Genomic DNA, 21,967 nt, shown 5'->3' with positions numbered 1-21,967 from the left:
ATCCTAACCCTTACCTTAATTGAAGTTGGCTTTCTGCCGCAGCGCCGTTTTAAAGCGCCCTTCTGTTGCCGCACTGTTGTCGTGGCGGTGATGACGCGCGGTGATGACATCGCGGCTTTAGCGCCGCGATTTTATCGCCGCGATTTTGACTAGCGCGGTTTTGTCGTGCCACACTTGTGGAGATTCAGCCATTTGTTTCACCCCATACCGCAGTAGCCTTTGACAGTATGACTCTGAGGTTTCAGCAACTTTGAGTCCTAATATCTCTGGCCATATTTTCTTGAGAGAAACAAAACTTGGCCATATTGCACAACTTGTTGTGCTCTTTTAAACAAAATAATAAAAAACATTCGCACGAGCGGATTTCTATCTTAAATAATTTGGAGCAAAGTTGGCCAAAAATGACTGTGGCATGAAAAAAAAAAAGGCTAAAGTTTGGCTTCTTATATCTGGAAGGGAAGGTATGAGAAGCATGAAACTTTGTGCGCGATAACCCAGCAACACAAGATTTTCAAGCATAAAATTTCACTCTACTGCTTTTCAATAGCTCACGAATCGGATGTAAAGTTGACGGTTTTTGTAAAAACACCCAAAATAGGTTATTTTCAGCCCGCTTTTACCCAAAAAAAAAGGGGGGGCCGCCTGGAAACTCTGTTAAATCATCCTAATTAGAAAGAGCATGTTTCAAACCCCCTAAAAAAGTAGGGCTGGTGTTTCATCTCTGATGTTTAAAGCCCTAAAAATAGGGGCAAAGTAGAGGGCGTTGTATGCCACAGCGTCACATCCATTCTATTATTGTTTCGTCTTGTTTAATTTATGTGGACATCATTACTGGTTCCACCACAAAATCGCGGAGGACAAAATCGCGCTCGACGAAAGCGTGCATTTGACGTCATCACAGTGCAACGAAAACATCGCGCTGTGATCGAAAAATGTTAAAATAAAGCGAAAACCTTATCCTAACCCCCCCAAACCTAACCCTAAACCTAACCCTTAACCTAACCCTAAATCTAACCCTAAACCTAACCCTTAACCTAACCCTTAACCTAACACTAACCCTTAACCTAACGCTAAACCTAACGCTAACGCTCTAAACCTGACCCTAACCCTTAACCGAACCCTAACCCTAACCCTAACCCTAACCCTTACCTTTATGTGAATCGGCTTGCTTTAATTTTAATTTTATTTCAATTTTTAATTTTTTTCGTCGCGCTGTGATGACGTCACATGCGCGCTTTCGTCGAGCGCGATTTTGTCCTCCGCGCTTTTGACGGGTCACGATCATTACTACTATCATATTGCGTTGGTCCATGGTGACATTGTCACAACCAGTTCAGGCACTTGAGCCAGGAAATCCCTTCACCATGTCCAATAGCCGTGCATTACCAGCCACGGGTGGGTTTCTCGGTTCAGGATCCCCAGCCTGCAGTTTGACGTCTTCCTCGAGGTTCCAAAGCCTTGTGTGGGTATATTTGCCCAGTCGCCAAGATGCCGAACTGGTCAGCTTGTCCTGGGTTTCCAAGCCTAAAGTGGGCATCTCATATGGTTCCCGAGCCGAGCCATGTGTTCGCATGAACTGCCAAATTCCAGTGACTGCTTTAGTATTTAATATTGAATTTACGTGCCACGTTCTTCAGCGTCGCTTCTGGGAATTGAACCTGTTCGACCTGACCGAAGGCCCCGCAAATAAGACGTGGATCCAGAAATCCGCCAAACATCTTTTCTGTTCCGACCCAGGCTTCAAAAATGTAAATAAATCACGAAGCAGCCTAATGTGAATTCAGTCACTCATTCACATCTTAACAACGTTTTTCACCAGGTGATTTTTGTTTCACCAAAGCGTGCGATGGAATTGGTGGCACGGCTAAACCCTCTAGCTCAGTGTTTCTCAACCTTGGTGGCTTTTAAGTCCTGTGGACTTCAACTCCCAGAATCCCCCAGCCAGCACAGCTGTGCTGGCTGGGGGATTCTGGGAGTTGAAGTCCACCGGACTTAAAAGTCGCCAAGGTTGAGAAACACTGCTCTAGCTGCTTCAGCCAGCCTCCAGCGACCATCAATTGGCCGAATGGTGACACCGGTGGATCTGTTTCACATCTTGCTTGTGTGCTTACAGCGCCTTCAGTCACATCGACAGGTTCGATTCCCAGAAGCCCCGCTAAAGAACGTGGCAGGTAAATTCAATAATACATAAGCGATCGCTGGAATTTGGCAGTTTATACAAATGGTACGGACTTTGGCTTGGGAATCACACGAGAAACCCACTTTAGGCTTGGGAACTTAGGATAAGCTTCCCAATTGTCGGCTTGAAAACCCTACATATACCCACGCGAGGCTTTGGAACTTCGAGGAAGAAGCCAAATTTTTGGCTTGGGATCCTGGACCATGGAATTACCACCACCCCTCCCCTCCATAGAAGATGGGATCCACTTAATTTTCTTTTTTTTTTTAATTGAAAATTTTTTGGGGAAAAAAAACCTTTTACAAATATTTACTTCCCTCCCCCTCCCCTCCCCACCCCCCCCAAACCTCCCTCCCCCGACTTCCCAGAACCAATACAAGGTATAAATCTTTAACAAAAATATTCTGAAATAAACTTTAAAAAAAAAGTTAGTATCATCTTTCATTTGAGCTTTAACTCCTCTTTTGTTAGGCTAGCTCTAAACAGATTATAGCATTCCTTGCTTCTTCAGTCATAAACTAACTGGAATTTCTTAGTCCCATATTTATTTTGAGTATAGTCAATCCATCTTCTCCACTCCAATTTATATCTTTCATTGGAATGGTCCTTGAGATATGCCGATATTTTAGCCATCTCTGCTAGGTTTGTTACTTTCAATGCCCATTCTTGAATAGTAGGCAAATCTTCCTTCTTCCAGTATTGCGCCACCAACAGTCTTGCTGCCATTGTTAAGTACAAAATCAAGTTATTCTCTATAACAGTACAATCAGGAATAATTGAGAGGGTCCACTTAATTTTCCAAAGCACCAGAACGTAAGAAACAACAGATGGAAACTAACAGAGCAGTGAAGCAACTTGGGAGTTGAGGAGAAACTTCCTAACAATAGAGAGAATTAACCAATGGAACAGCTTGCCTCCAGAAATTGTGTTTGCTCCATCCCTGGAGAGCTTTTAAGAAAACACTGGACATCCACCTATCTATAAAGGCCGATGTTTGTAGCTCAGGGCCAAAATGATGGGTCCTTGGTTTGTTTCCTTCCTTTCATTGCCCTAACTGGGTAGCAACCAACTATCTGAAATGATATATTATCCCCTGCTTAGGCAGGGGGTTGGATTAGAAGACCTCCAAGGTCCCTTCCAGCTCCATTCTGATTGAGGGATTGGATTGGATTTATTATATTTCTATGCCGCCCTTTTCCCCGAAGGGGACTCAGGGCGGCTCACAATTCAAGTCAGGGAAAGGGGTACAGACAGGGGATAAAAAAGACAAACATAACAGTACACAATTTAAAACACACAACAACCATACCATTCGAGGAGGGGGGCAAAAGCTCTTTAGCCTGAGGCCTGTCGGAACAGCCAGATTTTAAGGGCTTTGCGGAAGGCCTGGAGGGTGGCGAGGGTTCGAATCTCCACGGGGAGCTCGTTCCAGAGGGCCGGAGCAGCCACAGAGAAGGCCCTCCCCCGGGGGGTCGACAGTCGACAGTCGACACTGGCTAGTTGATGGAATTCGGAGGAGGCCTAATCTGTGGGATCTAATTGGTCGTAGGGAGGTAATTGGCAGGAGGCGGACTCTCAAGTACCCAGGTCCGATACCATGTAGGGCTTTAAAAGTGACGACTAGCACCTTGAAGCATATCCGGAGACCAATAGGCAGCCAGTGCAGCTCGCGGAGGATAGGTGTAACGTGGGTGTACCGAGGTGCAGCCACGATCGCTCGCGCGGCTGCATTCTGGACAAGCTGAAGTCTCCGAATACTCTTCAAGGGCTGCCCCATGTAGAGCACGTTGCAGTAGGGGGGCTTTATGGAGAGGAGGGTTAGGGAGAAGACGGGTGGGGGGAGGGGTTGTCCCTGTTTTTCTCAGCTTGGTAGATTGCTTGCAGATGCCTCATGACCCAACTAGGAAGGGGGGTTGTGGAGAGGAGGAGGAAGGACTGTGGGGTCCTTGGTGCTCTCTGAGCTGGGGGGGTTTCCTTGCAGACGTCTCATGACCCATGTAGGGAACGTCATCGGGTCTAAGAGGAATTGGGATTTGCTCTCTGTTTATATACAAGTGACTTGCCATCCCGGGATTGATAGTCAAGGGACCAGCAACAACAACCATGTACTTTTCTCCTCTCTCCTCTTCCCTGCAGACCCCCAACAAAATGGCGGCCAGGCTGATGCACCGCTGCTATTGGCTCTGCCGAACCTTCTCTCCCTTGGCCCTCCAAGCTGGCCAGTTGACCAACGCCATGCGCCCAAGCAGGCCGCCCTTCGCCCCCATGACCACTTACAACCTCTCGCAAGTGGCAGACAACCTCTGCGCGAAGGAGCTGGAGGGCAAACCCCTGGAGAAACCCACCAGGTGGGAAGACCTCATCATGGCTTCATCCAGCGTGGAGGAGCTCCTTTCTCCCGAGCATCTGCAGGACCTCAGCGGGAACCAGGCCGCCCTCATGATCACGCGATTGTCCCATCTGGCCTCACAGCTGAAACTCGACCACGCGGACATCTTGAAGGATAAACGCTTCCAACAGCTGCTCCATCGCACGTACAAGGAGGTAAGGTTGTGGGTCTCCTCGTATTCGGGACCTGCTGTATCCCCTGGTAGGAGGCCTCTCCGGTGCTGCATTTAACCACTGCGCCACCTCGGGTCTCCTTTGGCGGGGGGGTTGGACTAGATGACCTACAAGGTCGCTTCCAACTCAGATTAACAGAGTTACTTTCTACCCTCTCCTCTGTTGCCATTGTACTACTCCGTATGGGAGACTCATTTTCTCCATGGCTGTGGCAGGCTTTTGATATCAGCCCTGCCTGTAACCAGTGAGAGTTTCCCTCCCCTGTCGAGTCACAGCAAGAGTCCCCGTGCTGACAGTTGTTTTAGTCAGGGAGGGTAGGGAAAATTTTTACAAAACGTAAGCTAGCAAGTTTGCCCACCCCACTGAGGGTCTCCCATCCTCAAGTTGATGTGTTGCTGCCCTCTTAATCCTCTTTCAACATCTGCATAAACATTCGTCCGCTTGGCAGTCTGGGTGATTAGATAGATAGATAGATAGATAGATAGATAGATAGATAGATAGATAGATAGATAGATACTGTAGATAGATAGATAGATACTGTAGATACATAGATAGATAGATAGATAGATAGATAGATAGATAGATAGATAGATAGATAGATAGATAGATAGATAGATAGATAGATACTGTAGATAGATAGATAGATAGATAGATAGATAGATAGATAGATAGATAGATAGATAGATAGATAGATAGATAGATAGATGATAGATAGATACTGTAGATAGATAGATAGATAGATAGATAGATAGATAGATAGATAGATAGATAGATAGATGATAGATAGATAGATAGATAGATAGATACTGTAGATAGATAGATAGATAGATAGATAGATAGATACTGTAGATAGATAGATAGATAGATAGATAGATAGATAGATAGATAGATGATAGATAGATACTGTAGATAGATAGATAGATAGATAGATAGATAGATAGATAGATAGATAGATAGATAGATAGATACTGTAGATAGATAGATAGATAGATAGATAGATAGATAGATGATAGATAGATACTGTAGATAGATAGATAGATAGATAGATAGATAGATAGATAGATAGATAGATAGATAGATACTGTAGATAGATAGATAGATAGATAGATAGATAGATAGATAGATAGATAGATGATAGATAGATACTGTAGATAGATAGATAGATAGATAGATAGATAGATAGATAGATGATAGATAGATAGATAGATGATAGATAGATAGATAGATAGATAGATAGATACTGTAGATAGATAGATAGATAGATAGATAGATAGATAGATAGATAGATAGATACTGTAGATAGATAGATAGATAGATAGATAGATACTGTAGATAGATAGATAGATAGATAGATAGATAGATAGATAGATGATAGATAGATACTGTAGATAGATAGATAGATAGATAGATAGATAGATGATAGATAGATAGATAGATAGATAGATAGATGATAGATAGATAGATAGATAGATAGATAGATAGATAGATAGATAGATACTGTAGATAGATAGATAGATAGATAGATAGATGATAGATAGATAGATAGATAGATAGATAGATAGATGATAGATAGATAGATAATAGATAGATAGATAGAAAGATAGAGATGCGCGGTTCACAGCCGACAATACTTCCTCAGCAACAACCCAAATCATTGACTTGAGATTATTAATTTAAAAAAAAAACACTTTTATGGTCTCCGTAACGGTTCAGGCGCAATTAGAGCCGAAGCTGTCGGGGTGCTTAACCAATTGCAACAGCTGGGAAAGGAGACCTAGATACCGTAATTTTCGGAGTATAGAACGCAGCAAGGTTTTTTTCTTCTTCTTTTTTGAATGAAAATTTTGAAAAACAAACTTTTACAAATATTTACTTCCCTTCCCCCCCCCCAAACCCCTCCCCAACCTCCCCCCCCCCCTCCCGGCTTCCCACAACCAATACGGGGTATAAATCTTTAACAAAGATGTTCTAAAACAAACTTTTTAAAAAGTTAATAACATCTTTCACTTGAGCTTTAACTCCTCTTTTGTTAGGCTAGCTCTAAACAGATTATAGCATTCCTTGCTTCTTCAGTCATAAACTAACTGGAATTTCTTAGTCCCGTATTTATTTTGAATATAGTCAATCCATCTTCTCCACTCCAGTTTATATCTCTCGTTTGAGTCGTCCTTGCGATATGCAGATATTTTAGCCATCTCTGCTAGGTTTGTTACTTTCAGTGTCCGTTCTTGAACAGTAGGCAAATCTTCCTTCTTCCAGTGTTGCACCAACGCAGCAAGGTTTTGAAGAGGAAAACTCAAAAACGGGCCTGCTTTTTTTTTTTTTCAAAAGAAGGGCATGAATAGCCCTTAGGAGGCCTTGTAGGGTGCTGATGGGGGCGGGGGCAAAAAAACGCCCTGTTTTTTGCTCATTTCTTCCCTCCCCAGCCCCCAGGAGCTCTCTGAAAACCTCCTTAAAGCCATGCATGGCCATTTTAGTGAAGGGGGCGGAGGCACTGCCGTATTCAGTGTATGAGACACATGCCCAGCCTCTTTTTTGAGGGGAAAAGGTGCGTCTTATACTCCGAAAAATACGGTATGAGGCTGAGTTTGAATTGGAACTCTCGACCCTGTCAGATGCCTTTTTCGTCCTGAAAGATGCTTGCCGAGCAAGAACGGATCTCTCTTGACAGAGAAATTTTAAACACAAGGAGGTAGTTGTAGGTATCTTTGTGCTCACGAGCCTCTGGGTGTCCTTGATAGAACACTGTATCTCCTGGTAGGGAATCTCTCCGGGCCAGAAGAAGGCAAGTTTAGATATGTACCTAGAAGAGTTCGGATTGGGAGTCTCAATCCTATCAGATGCCTTTTTCATCCTGAAGGACACTTCCTGGATGGAAACGGAGCTATCCTGGCGGAGAAAGTTTAACCCAAGGATGCTAGTTACCTTACATGAACTAGGATACAACTCGTCATCAGCTTTCTGCTCAACCATGGGCCATCTCTAATGTCTTGGAGGCAACATTGCCCCATCAGATATCTTAAAGAAGTGATATCTTTAAAGTTTTGTGGTGAAGATAGACTTCAGTATGGTGTTTCTCAACCTTAGCAACTTGAAGATGTCTGGACTTCAACTCCCAGAATTCCCCAGCCAGCGAATGCTGGCTGGGGAATTCTGGGAGTTGAAGTCCAGACATCTTCAAGTTGCCAAGGTTGAGAAACACTGCTTTAGTACATGTTTTTTCAACGTGGCAACTTTTAAGATAGGTGGACTTCAAGGTCCAGAACTCCACAGCCAGCATGGGCGGATTCCAGCTTCCAGAATTGGTGACCGGAAGATTCAGGAGCTGAAATCCATCCCATGATAGATGGAGTAAGAAGAAGGCTCATGATAGGAGATACACTGAATTGTTTGCGTAGCACACGTGTATTGCCATTTGTGTCCCTGCTCTCTTGTGATCCCTTTCTCTCCAAACTCTGCAAATCCCTTTCTCTCCAAACTGTGACGGCAACAGGGAGCGCGTAGCTGAGGGACACTGAGGAGGTTGAAATGCACCCGCTGGTCGTAAAGTTCTTTTTCCGAGCCCGATTGGTAACATTGAAAAGTCGTTGAGCTTGGCAGTTACTAAGGGGGGAATACCTTCACTCGTGAGCCCGTTTTTCCTCAGGAGGGGAAAGAACCGTAGGTAGAATCCATGCCTGCTCACTAGCTTCCTATCGGGGTGTATATGGACATAGTGGCAAAAAGCACCCCCTCTTTGTGTGTAGAGCCAGTTAGCAATAGCAATAGCAGTTAGACTTATATACCGCTTCATAGGGCTTTCAGCCCTCTCTAAGCGGTTTACAGAGTCAGCATATTGCCCCCAACAACAATCCGGGTCCTCATTTCACCCACCTCGGAAGGATGGAAGGCTGAGTCAATCCTGAGCCGGTGAGATTTGAACCCCTGAACTGCTGAACTAGCAGTCAGCTGAAGTGGCCTGCAGTACTGCACTCTACCCATTGCGCCACCTCGCGTAGTGGTTAAGGCGCTGGCCTATAAAACCAGGAGACTGGGAGTTCTAATCCTGCCTTATGCAGGAAACCTGGCTGGGTGACATTGGGCCAATCACCAGGAGACAATGAGTTCTAGTCCCGCCGTAGGCATGGAAACCGGCTGGGTGACTTTGGGCCAATCTACCAGGAGATTGGGAGTTCTAGGCCCGCCTTAGGAATGAAAGTCGAGGTCCAGCCCCGACTGAAATGAATGTATTTGTATTGTTTTTAAACTTATCTATTTTATTTTAATTTTCTTTTATTTATTTTTTTCTTTCCCCTCTCTGTAAGCCGCTCGGGATTGGGCGGCCTATAAATAAAATTAAACTTGAAATTTGAAAGCCAGCTGGGTGACTTTGGGCCTATCACCAGGCGACAGTGAGTTCTAGTCCTATCTTAGCTAGGCTCGATCCTGTTTTTTTCTCAGCCAAGGGTTGCTATACAAAGCTGTCGCCAGCCAAGTACGAACAGCAAAAAAAGAAATTGGATAAAGGTAATTTTTAAAAAAATAAATAAATAATACTCTGCGCCTCTCCCGCCCACAGTCCTCCAAGATCCATCAAACGGTGTTGATCAACCTCCTGAAGAGTCTTTATTTTTTGGGAGTCAAACCCCAGCAGACGGAGCTGCGTTCGGCCGAGCAGGAGCTGCGCTGGCGCCTGCGTGAACTCTCTTACCGGCGCCTGGCGTCCTTGGCCACCTACCTGGCCACTTACATCCCTAAGGAGACACCTCACGAGCTGCTGACCGAGCTTTTCGCCCAGCTGGAGATGCGTTGGGCCGAGATCGCAGACGCAAACACCATCGCCATGCTCATGGCCAAACAGGGGTACCTCTCGCCACAGTTCCGGGAGCGACTGGAGGACAAGGTGATATGGCTTGGGGGGGGGGGGGGAGTTCTGACGGATGTTTTGGGACCCGATTAGGCGATTCCATCAGTGCTGTAAAGATGTGGGATTTCTGGAAAGGAGTGGGAGGAAGAGGATGGAGGGGTCCTCCATGCTCTCTGACTTCGGCGGTCTTCTTGCATATGTCTCATGACCGAACTGGGGAACATCATCAGTGCTGGAAGGGAGGGAAGGAAGAGAAATAGGAGAAATAGCAATAGCAGTTAGACTTATATACCGCTTCATAGGGCTTTCAGCCCTCTCTAAGCGGTTTACAGAGTCAGCATATTTGCCCCCAACAATCTGGGTCCTCATTTTAGCCACCTCGGAAGGATGGAAAGCTGAGTCAACCTTTGAGCCGGTGAGATTTGAACCGCTGAACTGCAGTTAACAGTCAGCTGAAGTGTCCTGCAGTACTGCACCCTAACCACTGCGCCACCTCAGCTCTTCAGAAAGAGGAGAGGAGGACTGTGAGGGTCCTGGGTGCTCTCTGAGCTTGGAGGTTTTCCGGCAGACGTTTCATGATCCAACTAGGGAACATCATCAGTGCTAGAGCGAAGTGGGATTTATGGAACAGAAAAGGAGGGCGACAGTGGGGTCCTCGATGCTTTCTGAGCTTCTGAAACATCTGCAAGACAACCCACAAAATTCCGAGGGCACCAAGAACCCCAGTGGAAAGAGAAAGACAGATAAGCAGGGATTAACACCAGACAAACCATCAAGTGGGAAACAATACTCGAATCAAGGGAAATTCCCTGAAAACTCCTCTCCCTTCTAACGTTTCCTGGGTCCTGAAACATCTGCAACAACCCCCATCTAGCTCAGTGACCACTGAGAATCTCACAGCTGCCCTCCTCCTTTTCCTCCCCCTCCTCCTCCTCTCTTCAAACCCCCCCTCCCTTCCAGAACTGATAATATTACTTAGTTAGGTCATGAGACGTGCAAGAAAACCACTCAGCTGAGAGCATCACTGTCCTTTCCTTCCTCCCTCCCTCCCTTCCTTTCATCCTCCTCTTCCTCCTCCTTTCCCTCTTTCTCTTCCCCCTCCTCCCTTTTCCCTGGAAACTCCTTTCTCTTGAAGCACTGATGAGGTTCCCTAGCTGGGTTGTGAGACATCTGCAAGGAAACCCACCAAGCTCGGAGACCACTGAGAACCCCCTCTTCCTCCTCCTCTTTTCCACACCCCCTGCTTCCCTCCTACCTTATGCTTCCCCCCCCTGCCCCTTTCCATCCTCTCTCTGTCCCCCGTCCCCCTGCCTCTCCCCCCCACCCCTTCCTCTCAGCCCCACCCCTTCCTCTCAGCCCTCTTTGCTCCTGACGCTAAACGGATCTCCCCTTCTCCACCCCCTCCACCCCCGCAGAGCCTGGAGCTGGCCGCCCACTTCTCTCCCGAGGACATCCGGAGGGTTGCCATCGTCCTGGCCCAACAAAACCTGCGCTCTTTGCCGGTTCTCCGAGCCATCTCCTACCATTTTGTCCAGAAGCATTTCGCCGTCCAGCCGGATATCCTCCTGGATTTGGCTTTTGCCTTCGGTGAGCGATCTGATCCGTTTCTGAGCGCCTCGTTGCGGTGCTGAGTCGTCGTTTGTGTGTTGTTTTTTTTCTGGCCCCGTTGCGATTTGGTTCCACCACAAAACCGTGTTCGACTAAACCGCGCTTGACGAAACTGCGTAGCTGACATCATCAACAGGGCGACAACAGCATGGAGACAGAAGCACGCTGTAAACGCTAAACCTAAAATTAACCCCTAAACCTAACCCCCCTAAACCTAAACCTAACCCAACCCTAAACCTAACCCTAACCCTTAACCTAACCCTTAACCTAACCCTAAACCTAACCCTAACCCTTAACCTAACCCTCAACCTAACCCTCAACCTAACCCTAAACCTAACCCTAACCCTTAACCTAACCCTCAACCTAACCCTCAACCTAACCCTAAACCTAACCCTAACCCTTAACCTAACCCTAAACCTAACCCTAAACCTAACCCTAACCCTTAACCTAACCCTCAACCTAACCCTCAACCTAATCCTAAACCTAACCCTTAACCTAAACCTAATCCTAATCCTAACCCTTAACCTAACCCTAACCCTAAACCTAATCCTAACCCTAACCCTTAACCTAATCCTAACCCTAATCCTAACCCTTAACCTAAACCTAACCCTTAACCTAACCCTAAACCTAACCCTAACCCTTAACCTAACCCTAAACCTAATCCTAAACCTTAACCTAACCCTAACCCTAATCCTAACCCTTAACCTAACCCTAATCCTAACCCTAAACCTAATCCTAACCCTAATCCTTAACCTAACCCTAAACCTAACCCTTAACCTAAACCTAACCCTTAACCTAACCCTAAACCTCACCCTAACCCTTAACCTAAACCTAACCCTAAAGCTAACCCTAAAGCTAACCCTTAATCTAACCCTAACCCTTAACCTAACCCTAACTCTTAATCTAAACCTAACCCTAACCCTTAACTTAACCCTAAACCTAACCCTAACCCTAACCCTTAACCTAACCCTAACCCTTAACCTAACCCTAAACCTAACCCTAAACCTAACCCTTACCTTAAGTTGAATCGGCTTGCTTTCAAAGCGCTATTTAAAGGGCCCTTCTTTCTCCGCGCTCGCTGTTTTCGCCCTGTTGATGACGTCAGTGACGCAGTTTAATCGGGAGCGGCTTAGTTGAGTGCGGTTTTGTCGTGCCACGTTGCGATTTCAGACGGTCACTGAATGAAGCATTGTAAGTCAAGGACTCTTTTTCCCGGGCCTTAAAAGCCCAGGAGACGTTTAGACTACAGAGCTATTTCCCCATTTACGATAATCGTAATCGAGGTCAACCTTTCTGTCGCTAAGTGAGACCGTTGTCAAGTGGGCTTTGTCCCCACGGCACCCCCCTTTCTTTTCTGCCGTTGTTAAGGGAAACCCCCGCCGTCGTCAGGTGATGACAGCAATGGAAACCAAAACCTTGGTCCCTAAGTGAAATATTGGGGGTGAGCTTCGCCCTGGAGCTGCATTGGTTGAGAGAATCCTTTAGATTCAAACACGGTCATTAAGCGAATCAGGCTTCTCTTCTCCCTCCCCCCCTTGACTTTGCTCTTTTGGAAGGTTGCCAAAGGGGATCACATGACATCCCCTCCCCCTCCCCGGGACTCTACGACCCATCGTAAGTACGAGCCGGAGGCCAAGCGCCTGCATTTTGATCACGTGGCGGTCATAAGTGTGAAAAACGGCCGTGAAGTCCCTTCTTTTCAGTGCTACTGTAACTACGAGCGGACACTAAGCGAGGACCATGTGTACTGGGGCTGGGGGCATCACCCCTGTTCTGAGATGATTGCCAAGTGGACGGAAAGCGGTGGGTCGCGGAGTTTGGACTTCCGTTGGCCGTCGCGAGATGGGGGGATTTAGGGGAAGTGGCTTAGATTGGAAATAGCAGATACGAGTTCGGTCTGCACCCTCCCGGTGCTTCTCAGCTGGGCTGGACTCCAACTCCCATCATCCCCCATCAAGAGGATTGGGCCCCATGCTCAGAGGGAGCCATAGCCACCTAGACCCGGAGGCTACGAGGCGATCCAAGCGTCCTTTCCTGATATCCGGGAGCTACGTAGAGTCAGGAGGCCCTGAGTCGGTGTATCTCGGGGTCTTCTTGATTATCCCTCGTGCCAGGACAGAAGACCTGACCCTCTGCGGTTCCTCATCCCCTATTGGTCCACCCAGAGCCCTCAGTTTGCCTAATATTTTACGAAATGTAAGGGGGAGGGGGGGATTTCCAGATCTCTTACCTTGAGGTGTTGGGCCTGAACCTCACCAGGGATGGGAGCCACCTTGGGCTGCTGAAAAGACCTTCCCCCTCGGGGTCTTTCTCCACGCCCGTTGTGGTTTTCGAGCTTCCTCTTCTCCCGACGTCCCAACCGCTTCTCCTCCTCTCTCCGGCGAAAAGGGAAGCTCAATTTCCACCAGACCCAGATGTTCCAGAAGATCTGCGCGGACCTCCTGCCCCACGTCTCCGAGTTGCCTCCCACCGACGTGGTCCGTTGCGTGAAGTCCTTCTCCTACCTCAAGTGGCTGAACCTGCCTTTCTTCGAGGCCACTGCTGAGGTGAGTTCCGGGGAAAGGAGGAGAAGACACGCGGGTGGTGGTAGGGAAGGATCTCCGGATCAGGTTACAAGCACTCTCCCCAAGGATTCCATGGTCCTGGGGTTGTGGATCCCAGGGTTAGAGGAAGACAGCCAGTCAACAGAAAGAGATCCAGGGATGGTCCTTGAAGAATCTTCTTGGTGGATGAGACGGGATTTTGGTTTGTGTTGGTTCTCATGGTAGACCTCCAACCCAGTGTTGACATACTTCAAGAGGGGAGGACTTCCACTCCCAGAATCCCCCAGCCAGGATGCTTTAAGAGGGGAGGACTTCCACTCCCAGAATCCCCCATCCAGGATGCTTTAAGAGGGGAGGACTTCCACTCCCAGAATCCCCCATCCAGGATGCTTTAAGAGGGGAGGACTTCCACTCCCAGAATCCCCCAGCCATCATGATTTAAGAGGGGAGGACTTCCACTCCCAGAATCCCCCAGCCAGGATGCTTTAAGAGGGGAGGACTTCCACTCCCAGAATCCCCCATCCAGCATGCTTTAAGAGGGGAGGACTTCCACTCCCAGAATCCCCCAGCCAGGATGCTTTAAGAGGGGAGGACTTCCACTCCCAGAATCCCCCAGCCAGGATGCTTTAAGAGGGGAGGACTTCCACTCCCAGAATCCCCCAGCCAGCTATGCTTTAAGAGGGGAGGACTTCCACTCCCAGAATCCCCCAGCCAGAATGCTTTAAGAGGGGAGGACTTCCACTCCCAGAATCCCCCAGGCAGGATGCTTTAAGAGGGGAGGACTTCCACTCCCAGAATCCCCCAGCCAGCCCCAATTGAGGCCAACATTTCCGTGGCTAAGAGAGACCTGAAGTGAACTTCGCCCCGTTTTCCAGCCTTTCTTGCCACTGTTGTTAAGCGAAGTCCTGTTTTGTTAAGTAGTCAGACGGCCGTTAAGTGAATCTGGCTTCCCCGTTAACAAGATCACAAAAGGGGAATCACCTGGCCCTGGGACACTGCAACCGTTGTAAATATGAGTCAGTTGCCAAATGTCCAAACTTCGATCACCAGATGCTTCAACAGTCGTAAGCGCGAGACACATTGCTAAGTCACTTTTTTCAGGGCCGTTGTAACCTCAGATGCTCACTAAGCGGATCATCATAAGTGGAGGACCCATCTGCCCCGTCATTCGCTTTGGCCGATTGCTCTGTGGTCTTCCGTGGGTTGAAAAATTCATAATTCCTCTCCCGTCTTCCCTCCTCAGTATTTCATCCAGAATAGCAAGAAATTTACTCTGAACCAGCTGGTTAATCTCCTCGTTTCTTACGCCCGCTTGAATTTCCACCCCAGCAACAGAGAGGAATTCTACAGCAAGGTGATTTTTTTTCTTTCCATTTTCTGTTGTGAAGTTGCGGCTCTTGGGGCTGCCCCATTTCCCGTGGATTAAGCTGGAATTAAACCAAGTTATTTAAAACTGTAGATTAAAAATATTCTGTATGGAACCAATAGAAAGTTATAGCATAGCGTAGTATTGAACAGTATAATACAGTACAGAGTTCTTTTATATAGCGTGGTATAGCAATAGCAATAGCAGTAGACTTATATACCGCTTCATAGGCCTTTCAGGCCTCTCTAAGCGGTTTACAGAGAGTCAGCATATCGCCCCCAACAATCTGGGTCCTCGTTTTACCCACCTCGGAAGGATGGAAGGCTGAGTCAACCCTGAGCCGGTGAGATTTGAACTGCTGACCTGCTGATCTAGCAGTAGCCTGCAGTGCTGCATTTAACCACTGCGCCACCTTGGCTCAGTAATATTGGCTCAGTGGTATTGAGTTGAGCCGAGGTGGCGCAGTGGTTAAATGCAGCACTGCAGGCTACTTCAGCTGACTGCTAGTTCTGCAGTTCGGCGGTTCAAATCTCACCGGCTCAGGGTTGACTCAGCCTTCCATCCTTCCGAGGTGGGTGAAATGAGGACCCGGATTGTTGTTGGGGGCGATATGCTGACTCTGTAAACCGCTTAGAGAGGGCTGAAAGCCCTATGAAGCGGTATACAAGTCTAACTGCTATTGCTATTGTGTAATATTATTTAGTATATTGTATAGTATTGTTTAGTATTGCCTAGTTTGGTATAAGTATGGTATTGTATAATATGTATTGTATTCTATAGTACTGTATAATAGCATAGTACAGTATTGTATACTGTAGTATACAGTAGTGTAGTATTGTATAGTGTTTCATATAGTATTATATTGTATAGGGTAGTATAACTGTATAATATTACATAGGATAGCGTAGCATAATATATTGTAATATTGCAGTATATTATAGCATAATGTATTGCATAGCATACATATACTATAATAGAATAGCATAATAATGTATTGCATAGCATTGTATACTATAGTATAACGCAGTGCAGTATTGTATAGTGTTATGTATAGTATTATATTTTATAGGGTAGTATAACATTGTATAGTATTATATAGGATAGCCTAGCATAGTATACTGTAATATTGTGTAGTATAGCACAATATTGTATTGCATAGTATTGTATAGTATACCGTAGTATAAAGCAGTGTAGTATTGTATAGTATAGTACAGTGTAGTATTGTATAGGGTAGTATTGTGTTGTATATAGTGTTATATTGTATGGCGTAGCATACTGTAGTATTGTAAAGTATAGCACCGTGATGCCAAACCTATGGCACGCATGTCAGAGGTGGCGCACAGAGCCCTCTGTGGCCAGGTGCGCCATTGCCAGCTGCTCTTCTGGGTTCCACTGTGCGCATACGCAAAGGTCAGCTGCTGTCTCTCCAGTTGTGGTGCCCCGGTGCGCACTCCACTCGGTGCCGAAAAGGTTAACCATCACTGGCATAAGTCTAGCATAATGTTGTATAGTGTTGTACAGCGTAGTACAGTGTGTATTGTATATTAAGAGTTTGCAGCGATCCAACCAGCACGCAAGTAAATAATTCAGCAGGATTCATTTATACAAGGAGCTTACAGCAGAAGCCAGAACTCGGAATCCGGAAGTACAGAATCAGTAATCACAGAAGCATATTAATATGTCAAGGCAAAGCAACTCTTAGATGCAAATCAGTCAAGCTAAGCCACGCCCAGGCTCTGAGCCGTCCCCATTGGCTGACCTGTTACCATGTCTATTCCAATTCATGAACTCTCATACACTGACATTCTATATAGAACAGTACTGCACTGGATAGCATAGTATAATATTGTATTGTGTAGTGTAGTGTAGCATTGTATAGTATAGTACAGTACAGTATTGTATTGTATAGCATAATATTGTATAGCATGGTATAATGTATAGCATAGTATAATATTGTATTGTGTAGTGTAGCATAGTATAGTATAGAATAGTATAGTATAGTACAGTACAGTATTGTATAGTATAATATTGTATAGCATAGTATAATGTATAGCATGGTATAGTATAGAATAGTATAGTATAGTACAGCATTGTATAATATATTGTATAGCATAGTATAATGTGTAGCATGGTATAATATAGTATAGTACAGTACAGTACAGTATTGTATAGTATAATATTGTATAGCATAGTATAATATTATATTGTGTAGTGTAGCATTGTATAGTATTGTATTGTATTGTATAATATTGTATAGCATAGCATAGTATACTGTAGTATAGTATGGTATTGTGTAGTGTATGTAGCATTGTATAGTGTAGTATAGTGTAGTGTAGTATTGTATAGTATTGTACAGTATAGTATAGTATGTATTGTATTGTGTAGTATTTTATAGTATACTGTAGTGTAATATAGTGTGGTATATAGTATTGTATAGTATAGTATTGGACAATATTGTATTGAATTTTATTGTATAGTCTCATATTGTTTAGTCTTGTCTTGAATAGAACGCAACAGAAGAGAAAGCGCCAACTTGGTCTAGTGGTGAGGGTGCTAGCATGGAAACCAGGCAACCGTGAGTTCTAGTCCGGCCCTAGCCGTGGAAACTGGCTGAGTTTGGGCCAATCACCAGGCGGTGGGGAGTTTTAGTCCCACCTTAGGCATGAAAGCCAGTTGGGTGACTTTGGACTCTCTCACTCAATCCAAGCTACCTCACAGGGTTGTTGTGGTTGGGAAAATGGAAGGGAGGGGGAGTATTAAGTATCTCCCCCCCCCCCAGTTACTTATCAAATAATAAAGGCAAGATTAAAAACCTAATCAATCAAGCAATAAATCTGGAGAAATAATTCTTGATGCAGGAGGCGAAAGGACAAAGCCTGTAGCAAAAGAAAGAGAATTAAATTAATGTCTGAATGAGTGCAAAATTATCACTGGTAATCCTCCACTTACAATTAATTGGTTTAGTGTCCATCTGGAACAACCTGAATCGTGATTGGGTCATTGCCAGCATGTTGGCATGGTCATAAGTGCGGGGACCCATCATCACTTGTCTTCACACACACACACACATACACCCCAACATTATTGTAACTTGGACGCAGTTGGTCATTAGGTCAAGGACGATTTCTCTTGTGACTGTTTCGACTTAGAATTGGGGGGGGAAATGGGGGGGGACTTTGGAGATCTGAGGGAATCCTAGAGCCAGAGGGGACCTCAGAGGTCTTCTAGTCCAGTCCTTGCTTGGGGCAGGAATTCTCCCACCCTTCCAGCCGTTGTTCGGACAGGAGGCATAACTTCGCTCAATTAATTCTCTCCTTCCATCCTTCTCCCATCTTCTCTTCCAGAGCCACCACATCCTGGATGGTCAGCTGGGCAGCCTAAACCCTCCCCTGCTGGTCGACCTGGTCTGGTCGTTGTGTGTCTTACAGCAAGCAGAAGCTGTCCATTTCCAGACTGTTCTGCTGCCCAAGTTTTTCTCCAGTTTCTTTGGTACGTGGCACGGAAGTCTGACGACGGTTCTTGGGGCCGGGTAGGAGGGTGCCGGAGTAACCACCAGCAGACGATTAAACCCCTGAGGCATCAGTGTAGTACACAAACTCAATGACTCATGCCCCCCAAAACATCCCAACTCAAAACAAAAGATACTCTCAAAAAGCAGATATCATCCACTAACTGGGGTCCCCAGCCTTTGGGCTGCGACCCACTACTGGGCCGTGATATATTGAAAACCGGGCCACCCAAATGTCGGGCATGCAGTTCAACTTGCACAAGTAGAAGGTGGATGCATGGGGCACATAGCTCAGCTCGGATGAATTGGCCATCAGCAGACGTGGAGAGTTAAATGTTTACCCACCATTGAAAAGGGTCGATCAAAAAATTAAGAAGGGAACAAATAGACAAATAGCTTCCCCCCCAACAATCAACACCCAATAAGCTGATGGGCCCTTTAATCTTAGAGCAACAATCATGTTAGACTATTCCTCCTCCTCCTTTTGTGAGAGAGAGAGGGGGAGGGAGGGAGAGAGAGAGAGAGAGAGAGAGAGAGAGAGAGAGAGAGAGAGAGAGATGAGAAATAGATGAGAAATAGATGAGAAATAGATGAGAAGATACAGATTATGAAAGATGAGATGAGATGAAGGAGAGAGGGATGGTAGGCAGGCAGACAGAAAGACAGAGAGAGTGAGAAACAGATTAGCGACAGATGGATGGATGGATGGATGGATAGGAGAGAGAAGAGATGCCAGACACATACAAAGACAGCGATAGAAAGAGATTAGCGATAGAGAGATAGATAACAAACAGAAAGACGGCAGGCAGAGATGGATAGATGGATTAGAGGGATGGATGGATAAGAGAGAGACAGAGACAGAAAGAGGGATGGATGGATTAGAGCGATGGATGGATAAGAGAGAGACAGAGACAGAAAGAGGGATGGATGGATTAGAGGAATGGATGGATAAGAGAGACAGACAGAAAGAGGGATGGATGGATTAGAGGGATGGATGAATAGATGGATTAGAGGGATGGATGGATAAGAGAGACAACAGAAAGAGGGATGGATGGATGGATTAGAAGGATGGATGAATAGATGGATTAGAGGGATGGATGGATAAGAGAGAGACAGACAAAGAGGGATGGATGGATAGATGGATTAGAGGGATGGATGGATAAGAGAGAGACAGACAGAAAGAGGGATGGATAGATGGATGGATTAGAGGGATGGATGGATAAGAGAGAGACAGAGATAGAAAGAGGGATGGATGGATGGATGGATTAGAGGGATGGATGGATAAGAGAGAGACAGAGATAGAGAGGGATGGATAGATGGATGGATTAGAGGGATGGATGGATAAGAGAGACAGAGATAGAAAGAGGGATGGATGGATAGATGGATTAGAGGGATGGATGGATAGATGGATTAGAGGGATGGATGGATAAGAGACAGAGACAGAAAGAGGGATGGATGGATGGATTGGAGGGATGGATGGATAAGAGAGAGACAGACAGAAAGGGATGGATGGATTAGAGGGATGGATGGATAGATGGATTGGAGGGATGGATGGATAAGAGATAGACAGACAGAACGAGGGATGGATGGATAGAGGGATGGATTGGAGGGATGGATGGATAAGAGAGACAGAGACAGAAAGAGGGATGGATGGATTAGAGGGATGGATAGATAGATGGATTAGGGGGATGGATGGATAAGAGAGAGACAGAGACAGAAAGAGGGATGGATGGATAGATGGATTAGAGGGATGGATGGATAAGAGAGAGACAGACAGAAAGAGGGATGGATGGATAGATGGATTGGAGGGATGGATGGATAAGAGATAGACAGACAGAACGAGGGATGGATGGATAGAGGGATGGATTGGAGGGATGGATGGATAAGAGAGAGACAGACAGAAAGAGGGATGGATGGATTAGAGTGATGGATGGATAGATGGATTAGAGGGATTGATGGATAAGAGAGACAGACAGAAAGAGGGATGGATGGATAAATGGATTAGAGTGATGGATGGATAGATGGATTAGGGGGATGGATGGATAAGAGAGAGACAGAGACAGAAAGAGGGATGGATGGATAGATGGATTAGAGGGATGGATGGATAAGAGAGAGACAGACAGAAAGAGGGATGGATGGATAGATGGATTGGAGGGATGGATGGATAAGAGAGAGAGAGACAGAAAGATGGATGGATGGATGGATAGATGGATTGGAGGGATGGATGGATAAGAGAGAGACAGAGACAGAAAGAGGGATGGATGGATTAGAGGGATGGATGGATAAGAGAGAGACAGAGACAGAAAGAGGGATGGATGGATGTATGGATTAGAGGGATGGATGGATAAGAGAGAGACAGAGATAGAAAGAGGGATGGATGGATAGATGGATTAGAGTGATGGATGGATAGAGAGACAGACAGAAAGAGGGATGGATAGAGGGATGGATTAGAGGGATGGATGGATAAGAGAGAGACAGAGACAGAAAGAGGGATGGATGGATGGATGGATTAGAGGGATGGATGGATAAGAGAGAGACAGAGACAGAAAGAGGGATGGATGGATAGATGGATTAGAGGGATGGATGGATAAGAGAGAGACAGAGATAGAAAGAGGGATGGATGGATGGATGGATTAGACGGATGGATGGATAAGAGAGAGACAGATAGAAAGAGGGATGGATGGATAGATGGATTGGAGGGATGGATGGATAAGAGATAGACAGACAGAATGAGGGATGGATGGATAGAGGGATGGATTGGAGGGATGGATGGATAAGAGAGACAGAGACAGAAAGAGGGATGGATGGATTAGAGTGATGGATGGATAGATGGATTAGAGGGATTGATGGATAAGAGAGACAGACAGAAAGAGGGATGGATGGATAAATGGATTAGAGTGATGGATGGATAGATGGATTAGGGGGATGGATGGATAAGAGAGAGACAGAGACAGAAAGAGGGATGGATGGATAGATGGATTAGAGGGATGGATGGATGGATAAGAGAGAGACAGACAGAAAGAGGGATGGATGGATAGATGGATTGGAGGGATGGATGGATAAGAGAGAGACAGAGACAGAAAGATGGATGGATGGATGGATAGATGGATTGGAGGGATGGATGGATAAGAGAGAGACAGAGACAGAAAGAGGGATGGATGGATTAGAGGGATGGATGGATAAGAGAGAGACAGAGACAGAAAGAGGGATGGATGGATAGATGAATTAGAGGGATGGATGGATAAGACAGACAGACAGAAAGAGGGATGGATGGATAGATGGATTGGAGGGATGGATGGATAAGAGAGAGACAGAGACAGAAAGAGGGATGGATGGATAGATGGATTGGAGGGAT

The 21,967-nt window shown here is 45.9% G+C and overlaps 1 protein-coding gene across 1 annotated transcript in view; it reads left to right on the top strand.

The window, feature by feature from the left end:
* Nucleotides 1-21,967, top strand: part of TBRG4 (transforming growth factor beta regulator 4) — a 32,615-nt gene that overhangs the window by 3,837 nt on the left and 6,811 nt on the right. Inside the window, exons 2-7 of the mRNA XM_087712362.1 lie at nt 4,316-4,723; nt 9,300-9,623; nt 11,003-11,174; nt 13,584-13,741; nt 14,982-15,092; nt 18,449-18,593. Of these exons, the coding sequence (XP_087568488.1) occupies nt 4,328-4,723; nt 9,300-9,623; nt 11,003-11,174; nt 13,584-13,741; nt 14,982-15,092; nt 18,449-18,593 (1,306 nt within the window). The 5' untranslated portion in view covers nt 4,316-4,327. The remainder of the gene's footprint in view (nt 1-4,315; nt 4,724-9,299; nt 9,624-11,002; nt 11,175-13,583; nt 13,742-14,981; nt 15,093-18,448; nt 18,594-21,967) is intronic.

Source organism: Thamnophis sirtalis, unplaced genomic scaffold (genome assembly GCF_051295495.1).
Source record: "Thamnophis sirtalis isolate CommonGarterSnake01/CBP01778 unplaced genomic scaffold, rThaSir2_p1.2 scaffold_4, whole genome shotgun sequence".
NCBI lineage: Eukaryota > Metazoa > Chordata > Lepidosauria > Squamata > Natricidae > Thamnophis > Thamnophis sirtalis.
The sequence above is the reverse complement of the archived record's forward strand: the minus strand, read 5'-3'. Positions and strand labels throughout refer to the sequence as shown.